Raw genomic sequence first — 10,765 nt, 5'->3', positions numbered from 1 at the left:
AATGTTAATAAAACGACTGCCATGGCCATCTTTAATGCGGGACAAAAGCCTGCATTAACCGTGATCGCAGGGGTCGCAAACCCCGTGATCACAAACCCCGTGATCACTTCCACAGAGGCCCTGCCACTTACCTGTGTGTTGCTCGCTGTGTGAGCAGTGTCTCTTGTTCCACCCAGGACAAGCAGGAAACCAGCGGAGTCACGGGCCTTTACGTCACGTCACATGACTGCCCTCCGTTCCTGCTTTCCCGGGCGGTCCAAGAGAAGAACGCAGAGGGATGCAGCAGCTCCTGCAGAAGTCTGCGAATGGCACAGAGTGATCTGCAGTTCAGGTAAGGGGTGGGGGTATGAATGAGTATGCATGATTGAGGAGTATCTGTCAATGAGTGAATGAATATCTGTAAATGACAAGTATCTATAAATGAGGAAATGAATATATGAATGAGTGAATTAATGTTTGTGAATAATTAATGAATGAATGCGTGTGAGATTGCATGGATGTGTAAGTGGGGGGAAAGCATTGCACAGGGAGGCTGTTTGAGGATACCACAGGCAGGTTGTTTGGGGGCAAAGGTGGGAAGTCATATGCTTCCATTCTGGGTGTTGGGCAGATCCTTTGAGTGAAATCTGGGTGGGTGGTGATTAATTCATGAGTGCTGGCAGAGCCGGCCTTAGGCGTTGTGGCGCCCTGTGCGGACTACTCCTCTGGCGCCCCCCCTCACTACCCCCCCCTCTCTGCCCCTTCAAACTACCCGCCCTCTCTGCCCCTTTAAACTACCCCCCCCAAACTACCCCTCCCCTCTGCCCCTTCAAACTACCCCCCCCTCTGCCCCTTCAAACTACCCCCCCCTCTGCCCCTTCAAACTACCCCCCCCTCTGCCCCTTCAAACTCCCCCCCCTCTGCCCCTTCAAACTACCCCCCCCCACTTACCTTGTTGCCGGAGTCCTGCGGTAAGAGCGGGAGGCATCCGTCTTCTCGCTCTGCCGGCATTTCATGTTGAGCGCCGGTATAGTCCGGCGCTCAACATAAGATGCTGGCACCGCGACGGAGTCACGGAGAGTAAGGGGCGCCGAGCGGTTGCCGAGAACTTCACGAGCAACCGCTCGGCGCCCCTGACCGGGACTTAGATTAAAGCATCGTTTTTTTTTTTTAAACTTTATTTAACATCAATGATGTTAAATAAAGTTTAAAAAAAAAAACAAAAAAAAAAAACGATGCTTTAATCTAAGTCCCGGTCAGGCGCCCCTGCAACCATGGCGCCCTGTGCGGTCGCACAGGTCGCACACCCCTAAGGCCGGCCCTGAGTGCTGGACTCATCCATCACAATCTTAATCCCTTCACTTCATGCCACAGGTGTTTTAGCTTTTTATTATAAGAGCTCCAAAACAAATGAATTAATAACCAATATTCAGTTGTTCAAAATATTTAGCTTTAATACAACGGCAGCCAAGGGAAACTACAGAAGAATATCCTTTCCAGATACAACTAGAGATAGATTTATTATTGGCTGTAGTTCACTGTTTATACAATTTACACAAAGAAACCTCATCTTCCCCTCAAGCATTCTCACAATCAACAAACACACATTCAATGGACATAGCTGCTCACTGACTTAATACAATAAATGCCAAGAAGGATTCACTCAGTACTACTCTCATGACCCTCAGCCTTCCACTTCCTGATTCACATTAGCTACCTTCCATCACCTACAGCCCATGGCAGAAACAAACATATAAAGCTCAAATTCCACTATATACTGACTGTTTATTTGACAGCTATCAGGAGCTGTCAAGACACTGGACCATTAACATCTAGGCCTTTGTGGCTGTACTTTCGTAACGCAACTGAGAATTACAGCTATAGCCCACTCCATGCTTCTGATTAGCCAAGTCAAACCAACCAGGATTCAGTCCTACCAAAATCCATACCACAATAAGATCACTATGGCAGGGTTGCCATCTTGGACTTTCCTAGCATGGATACAGATCATAACCTACTGGTGACAGATATAAAAGGACGCATGGCAGGATATAATATTGCCTCCAGTTGAAGCATATACAGTGCCTTTCAAAAGTATTCACTCCTCTTGGCATTTTTCCTATTTTGTTGCATTACAGCCTGGAATTAAGATGGATTTTTATTTGTATTCCATGTAATGGACATACACAAGATCAAATTGATGAAGTGAAATGAAGAAAATAACTTTTTCAAAAAAAATTCTAAAAATTAAAATACGGAAAAGTGATGCATGCATATGTATTTCCCAACCCCCGTTTGCTATCAAGCACCTAAATAACATCTGGTGCAACCAATTACCTTCAGAAGTCACATGATTAGTTAGTCCACCTGTGTGCAATCTAAGTGTAACATGATCTCAGTATATGTACACCTGGTCTGAAAGGCCCCAGAGTCTGCAACACCCCTGAGCAAGTGGCACATCCAAGCAAGCTGCACCATGAAGGAGCTCTCCAAACAGGTCAGGGACAAAGTTGATATGGGTTGGGTTATAAAACTTTGAACATGCCACAGACGTTAAATGGAAGGAATATGGCACCACAACAAACCTGCCAAGAAAGGGCCGCCCAACAAAACTCACGGACCAGGCAAGGAGGGTAATAATCAGAGCGGCAACAGAGAGACCAAAGATAACTGAATGAGCAGCAAAGCTCCATATCAGAGATTCAGGTATCTGTCCAGAGCTGGGCTTTACGGGAGAGTGGCCAGAAATATAAACACCGCTTAAAGGGGGGGGGGGAAAGCATGCACATTTGCTGTTCACCAAAGGGCATGTGGGAGACTCCCCAACCATATGAAAGAAGGTACTCTGGTCAGATAAGACGATGAGATGAGGTGGTACAAACCCAACACCTCACCACAAGAACACCTGCCCCACAGTAAGCATGGAGGTGGCAGCATCCTAATGTGGTAATGGTTTTCATAGTCGGGGACTGGGAAACTGGTCAGGATTGAAGGAATGATGGATGACGTTAAATACAGGGAAATGTAAGACTAGGACGGAGGGTCACCTTCCAGCAGGACAAGACCCTAAGCATACTGTTTAAGCAATGCTCGAGTTGTTTAAGAGGAAAAATTTAAATGTCTTGGAATGGCCTAGTCAAAGCTTTCCTCATTCCAATTAAGAATCTGTGGTATGACAAACATTGATGTACACCATTGGAATCTATCCAACTAGAACGAGCAAGAGCAGTTTTGCTTTGGAGAATGTGGAAAAATCCCAGTGCCTAGATGTGTGTGTAAATAGTTATGCACGCTCAAGTTTTCTGTTTTTTTTTGTCTTAATTTTTGTTTGTTTCAAAGCGGTAGGCTTGTTGTGTAAATCAAATGTTACAAATGCCCAAAAACACAATTTTAAATCCAGCTTGTAATGCAACAAAATAGGAAAAAATGTGTGCGGTCATATCTATAAGGTAACATTTTTATTTACAAAAAAGTCTCAAAAATGTTTGTTTAATGCATATTTTAGAACATTTACTATTGCCTTCAATGCATTTTACTGAATGCTAATAAGTGCAGGTGCTCTTTATTTATTGAAGTTATAAGCCAAGGCTGATAGCAAGCAATATATGGAATAGTTCTTATGTCAACGACACTTCTTGTGATTTCCAGATAGACAGGAACTTAGTTCTCAATCTGCCATGTTTGATGAGTCTACTTCCTCAGCCAAATATTCTGATCTTGGCACATATGGATCAACTTCAGCAATTATAGGCAGAATCACAGGGAAACTTTACAAAAAATGTACCAGGTCTGCAGGCAATGACTTACAAAGCTCCACAAAATCCAAACAATCCACCAAGCTTGCCTTAGATACAAGGCATGGTACAGCTCACGTTATAAAGTACTGCACAAGTTGGAATCTTCTCTTCCATCATTCTTAGCAAGGTCTCCCTGTGCCAGAATCTGTTTCGAAGAATTGTGGATTTAGTAGTCTTAGTTTAGCGCATTCATAATTTCCAAGGCTTGCTTCATTTCTACAAATAGAGAAAAGTTAATTGATCTGTCAGATGGTCACAACAGCCATCAACATTAGAGGAAGAAAACTGCATTAAGCTAAATCTGCATTAAAAAACAGGAAATATTTTCAAAATACTGTAAAAAGTACAGCAAAAACTCTGCAAATCCACAGGGTAGGCCTGGGTGTCACCCACCAGATGCAAGAGATTTTGGAGGTTATAGTTTCAATTTGTGCGATTTGGAAAATGTCCTTATCACCATAGCACTACATGGAATGGTCTAATCAGCTGGAACTTTGTACCATTCTCTGTTCTTATAGAGAACACAAACTATGTCCTAGTTGCTGGCAGAAGTGACAAAGGTATATTTAAATGAATACATAGAATTTCCTAAATACAAATGGATCTTCCTTTACATAACTTTTAACATTTACTTATCCTTTAATGGAACAAAGTTGCAAATCTAATCAGACTAAAGCTTTGGGCAGTGTTGTCTATGCAAATGGTAACTCGCTAATGTCATTAAACTTGACACCAAACAAAAACTATTCATTAGTCTGTCTATTGGTTTTAACTTTTATAAATGAACATAAGGTTAATTTCCAATCCTTAACATTGTTCTACTCTATACATCTCAACCCACAATGACAATGACTTATCTTACCTGTCAATAGTACTCTTAGTTTCATGGCAGACATAGTAACGGTGACAGGTTTGGAACTGTAAGTATCGGTCACACATAGGTTTAGGTGCACAAGTGGCTCATTCACTTGCTGTACAACACTAGAGCTAAGCGTCTGGTCAACTCGCCAGCTCAGCGAGGACAAGCGCATCACTAAAAGGACAAAGAGAGATCAAAGAAGCACAACTTTCTAACACGCCTCAGAGAATGGAAAGGTTACATTTTTTTTCCTTTGGATATGGGGGGGTGCAATAAAATAGTACAACTGTTTAGCAAAAAATTCAGATAAAACATATAAGGTGAGTGTGTGTAATATATATTACACACAAGGACATTTCAAGCTGTGCCATCATTATTGCAAAAGTGTGTTCTAATGATCATTTAGCCTTTAAAACTTGGATTAGCCATCAGAACACAGGATTGATAGTTGCTGACAAAGGGCCTCTGTATGCCCATATTCCATTAAATATCAGCTGTTTCCAGGTTCAATAGTCACTTACTGCATTACAATGTCTACATTGTATTTCTGATCAATTTAGTGTTATTTTAATAAACAAAATTTGATTTCCTTTCAAAAACACTGGACATTTCTAAGTGATCCCAAACTTAGTGGTAAATCCGGTTTAATACTCACATCGTAAGCTGTTCTCCCTCAGTGTCTCTTGCAGAGCATTTTGCTTCTCTTCATAAGATCTACATAATGATGCAGCATGTTCTGTAACATAATATGGTGGATCTCAAAATGTTATTTTGTAGCATATAAATAAAAATCCCTATTTATGCCTCCGTGTACATATCTAAAATGTATATCTGCTTATCAATGTTATGGAAATGCACGAAAGATCTTCTACTTCCAGCTCACAGTGTTCTGTTTTCTAGATCGCATAACTTCTGAGATTCATATCTGAACAAATATGGAAAATATTTTCATATCATATATTCCATACCATATAGGTTTTACAGAGTAGCAGACCAACAGGCTTTTAAAGGGTAGCGATAGAGTGCAAATGTGTATAAGGGATTCAGATTAATGCAAATAAATATGCATTTGATGTATTTTTAACTGCATTTTAGAGATATGAAATGTTTGATCTATTTTGGATGACTTCACACGACTAGCAATCTCACCTTTTGGCAGTCCCAGTTGCTGGAGCTCACTAGACAAATTGTCACTGCTTACATTGTGCTTGGCTGCACTTGACAGAATAAAGCACAGGACAGCAACTGTGGCTTTGATATCGCCAGACTCTGCAGAAAAAAAAAAAACATTTGAGAGAACTGCCACACTGTTTTTCTATAATTTAATACATTTATTAAAAACAGTTGTAACGTGTGCCTTTTATACTGCAATCAGTGTAACTATTTTGAAGATATTTCGTTTAACAATATGGGAGCATTTAAACAATGTAAATGTACAGCAAAGTGTAATAACCTAATTTGAAGAAACAAATCAAGAGAACAAGCTGTTTTCATATTATAACCAAAATGTGCCTTTCTAAACCATATACTGTATGTTGCTTATCTTAACGGCATTGTATAAGTTCATAAAAAATGTGGAATTGCAAAGTATATTTGGGAACATGACGGATCCCTGGTCTGAAAGATCTTCTATATTTCAAAACATAGTGAAGACCTTAGAAAAAGTGTAAAAAAAAAAATAAACACTTGTGAACAAGCATTCTCACCCAAACGAGCATCTAATGTCAGCTTCAAAATCTTTTCATACTGTTAAAAAAAAAAACAAAAAAAAACACACAATGGGTCAGTCAATGTACTGAAAGTCACCAAGCATGGCACTCTACCAAATAACTTACATCAATCTTCTCTCCAAGTTGTTCCTTTAGCACCTGAGCACAAATCAGCTTCAGCTTAATGGAGGACTGAGAGGAAAAGTACAAAAATAATGTGAGCTCGGAAAACAGGGGTGTATCACAGGGTATAAAAGCACCACAAGACATTTAAAAATGTACCCTAAAATGAGAAAATATTTAATGCACATTTAAATGTATGTTCTTTTTTGTTTTCTATTCCATTGTTGTCATTTTAGTAGTTTTTTTGTTTTTGTTACTTGACATAAGAGAACCACACCACACCACAAACCACCACAAAGAATTACATATAATAATATGCCCTAACATTAAAATGATGGAAAGCAAAGCAAGTATGTGTATTTTTATTTATTGAACACTAACAGACGTGCCAAGTGCTTTAAAATTCTAATTATATTAGAAGTGGAATAGTCTCTGAATGGAATATATTATGCAATGTGGTATTTAATTAACTATTAATTTTTAATGAATTTTGGTACAGATTTTGTATTTTATTATGGTACCTACAGGCAGAAAGTATCTACCAAGTATCTACCAAGCCCATTAAAAATAGTTTTGTTGTATTTTATTGGAACTGCAAAATGTTTGAAGAGGACGCTTTCAGACAAGCCATGCTGGCCAAATTCGCAGAGGATGACTACATCGAACAGATGAATGCACAGAAGAGAAGGATGAAACAACTTGAGCACAGGAGATCTGTAGAGAAACTACTTGAAGATAGACGGCAACAATTATTTGCAGACAAGTAACGCAAACTTCAAGAAAGGGAAGAGAAAGGAAGAAGAGAAGCACTCCGTCGTGCGATTATTGAAGAGGAGAGACAGAAACTTCTCAAAGAGCATGCCACTAAATTGCTGGGGTATTTACCAAACGGAATATTTAAGCATAAAGAGGATCTCAACATGTTTGATGAAGAATTTCGGAGCACGTTTCAGAAAAGAAGCGCGTCCGTGTTTTCTAATGATGACTGGGATTCTTAAGCCTAAATTGTTCTATAATTGACTTCACCACTAGATGGCGTTCTGCCATCAGTCTGTGTATCCCTGGTACAGATTGCTGTTAAAGCCACACTACACAAATAACATTTTAAAGAACAATAATATGTGATGTTTATCAAATATAATTAAACTGCAGCCATACATTTTGCTTTTTTGTGAAATTACGTGGCTTGTGTAAACACAAAAAGGACAACGGGCGGTCCTTAAACCCATTGAAAACAATGCATTTTGAGCCCGTACATGTATGGGCTTTGTCATTAAGGGGGTAAAGACATTTCACACCATTTGCGGGATAAATACTTCAAAACATAAAAAAATATGTTCAACACTGCATCACATGTAAAGCAGGAAGTAACGTGTTCCAAATCACAAGAACTAACTTTACAAATAGCAGAGGCTTATGAGAAGGGGACTACCTAACAATAACGTTACTAAATGATATAAAATATGGTGGGAGTTCCCCTTAAAAATCAATAAATACTTACTATTCTAGCAAGAGTACTGATTTCAGCTAAAACCCAATCAGGGCAATCCAGATCACCACAAAACCGGAATCTCTGAAAGAGAGAAACACATTAACTTTTTCTGACTTGACCAATGGAGCTTGACCACCGGTGACCACCTTCCTGTAAAATTTGGCTTGTTACTGGTATATTCTCTAGTGTCTGCTGCCTGTCTCCTCAAAGGCAACATCGCTGGATCTTCTGCACATATACATGCATGCCTGGGTAATGCAACTTACTTCTGTGCATTCTGAAACTGTGCCAGATCATGGAAGAATGTGGGGCCAAATGCCTCTGCTCAGTCTTTCACACATAAACACTACAGAGTGTGGGTTAGATTCCATTCTTATTCTAAAAGAACATTAATCTATTTTAAGAGTTACTATTACCATATTATCAGGGGTGGACAAATTTGTTTTGGATCATGGTGTCAGCCAATTTTTTCTTCTCCGATCATGTTTTTTCTTTTCATATATTACCCCCTGGTCTTCAGTTAAAGGGTGTTTATTGGGGCAATACAAGATAAAACACACCTTTTGTCAGTGCTGCACCACTTTGTATGTTACTGCAGTTAACTACTTCATGAATAGGAGTATTTTATACCATAAAGACTCAAGCTTGTATGTTTAACCATTATGCTTTCACTTACACACACTAACAGACACACATGCTGACATCTTATGCTCACAAATACCTTACAAAAATACAAGCTAACATTCTACACTCATGTACACACATGGTAATGTAATTCGAATTCACACACTCTACGCTGACATACACACATATGCTAATGTCATATACAACACCATACATGCACACACTATCCAACAACATACACACACACTGGCTAACCTCTAAACATAAAAAACACACACTAAGACCATGCACACTGAATCTGGCATTTACAGTACACACATACCCTGAATCTAGCACTTATATATATTTATATACACACACACACACACTGACTCTGACACTACAGTACACACTCACTCACTCACTCACAGACTGACTCTAGCACTATACATATATGCATTGACACTACAGCATACCCTGGAGCCCCGGGTTTATAGAGCCCTACCATATATGATTTGTACAAAAGACCATCAGCAGGGGGTTATTAGAGTTCCTAGTTGCAAAAGGCCACACACTCGGATGAGAAAAGCTGCATTCTGTCTACAATACTATATATTTTCATCACTTTACTTAAGCACAGTCCTAAAAAGAATGCAATGATTAGTTTGTCACAGCTCTGCCATTAGATATTCTCATGACTGGGTATTCACAGATGAGAATTATGGTGCTTGTAGTTGGTCAACAGCTGAAGAGCTGCATATTGACCTTAAATACCTAACTGCCAGATACAGAAAATGGCAAAGCATTTAAATCAAAATATCGTCTCTGTGAAATGGGGAAAAACAAGTAAATTTCACATGCTAATGAATCCATTGCAAACACATTAGACCTGAAGACACCATGTTATTTTATTCCACACAGATTAAAAAATGAAACAAGTCATTTAAAGCATTTTTTTATTAGCTCACACTCCTGAACTACAGAATTGCGGAATTGTGCCCCCCCCCCAAAAAAAAAGCATAGTATCCATATTAAAGTACTTACCAAGTACCTTAATATGTATGTTCGTGGTAGGGCTGTATGGCAAATCAGTCGGACCCTTTAACAGGGTGGGTTATTCTAGGCAGAGCCGTGTAGCACAAATAATTAATGAATAATCTTATTATTTTTATTGTATAACATTTTTATGAATATATAAACGAATATGAACAAAACCTCACCATCTTTCCAGCAGCCTTTACGCTTCCTGTCTGATGACAGGGAAGTCACGTGGTATGGGACGAGAAGCATTTTCAATTAACTTTATTGACAAACTGACACTATAGTAAACTTAAGATGGCAAATTCCATGCAAGTATATGCCATTACTCATTTGTGCAAACATATACAGTTGTGTATTTAATTAAAATACATCTAAGAAAATTAATAGAAGCCAATCCCAAGGGAATGCGTTACCCTAAAATTTTTATTTTTTTGTGACGTTTTTATTAAACGTTTGTTTAAACTTTATGTTTTCATGTTTAGCGTGCACAATTAGTACAGCTTTTGTTATAAAAAAACATATTCATACATATACCACAATATTTCTTAGCATTAGGGTATGGAAAAGTGAAAAAACACATTTTACAATACTAATTATTTCTTTTTGCTTATATTTGCAGGTGCCACTGCTGGAAATGCCAAAATTAATCCCTTCATGGCCTAAACAGCCTTTTTTCCCCAACAAGATTTACATTTAGAGAAAGGCTTTGCACTCCGCTTTGTGTACATTAACATTGCCAGACACATACACACACTAATATTCCCAGACAGTATACACTCTAACATACACAGACACACACAAGCATGCCCAGATACCCATGCTAACATGCCTAGACACACACACATACCAAGACGTGCTAACATAACCAGACACACACATACCCAGCCAGCAGATTTTGTAGCGCAGTTACAATAGTGTACAGTCAGGGATGCGCAATTCGTATTACCCAACGCCTGGGCAGGCGTGTTTTTTTCTTTCTTCCTTCATTTAGCCCCCCACAGGGTGCCTCCTCTCTGGCAGCCCTGAATGTCTGCGCGATGCGCCTAGACAACCTCCGCTGCTGCCGGGTACTTCCACTGGGGCTTTAAACCCGGCCAATGCAATTTACCCCATCAAATCATACATTTTACAGTAGACACCCCATGGGCATTTAACATGCCAG

The 10,765-nt window shown here is 39.3% G+C and overlaps 1 protein-coding gene across 1 annotated transcript; it reads right to left on the bottom strand.

The window, feature by feature from the left end:
- Positions 1-3,871: 3,871 nt before the first annotated feature.
- COMMD4 (COMM domain containing 4) lies at positions 3,872-9,824 on the bottom strand. Its single transcript, XM_053464772.1, has 8 exons — positions 9,783-9,824; positions 7,969-8,040; positions 6,471-6,536; positions 6,342-6,381; positions 5,785-5,904; positions 5,291-5,371; positions 4,639-4,809; positions 3,872-3,992 (listed from the first exon to the last, which is right to left on the bottom strand). The coding sequence occupies exons 1-8, from the start codon at positions 9,783-9,785 to the stop codon at positions 3,952-3,954; spliced, it is 594 nt and encodes a 197-aa protein (XP_053320747.1). The 5' UTR covers positions 9,786-9,824; the 3' UTR covers positions 3,872-3,951.
- Between the last annotated feature and the right edge of the window lie 941 nt (positions 9,825-10,765).

The sequence above is a fragment of the Spea bombifrons genome, chromosome 4 (assembly GCF_027358695.1).
Source record: "Spea bombifrons isolate aSpeBom1 chromosome 4, aSpeBom1.2.pri, whole genome shotgun sequence".
Lineage (NCBI taxonomy): Eukaryota > Metazoa > Chordata > Amphibia > Anura > Pelobatidae > Spea > Spea bombifrons.
This window is presented reverse-complemented; position numbering and strand designations above follow the sequence as displayed.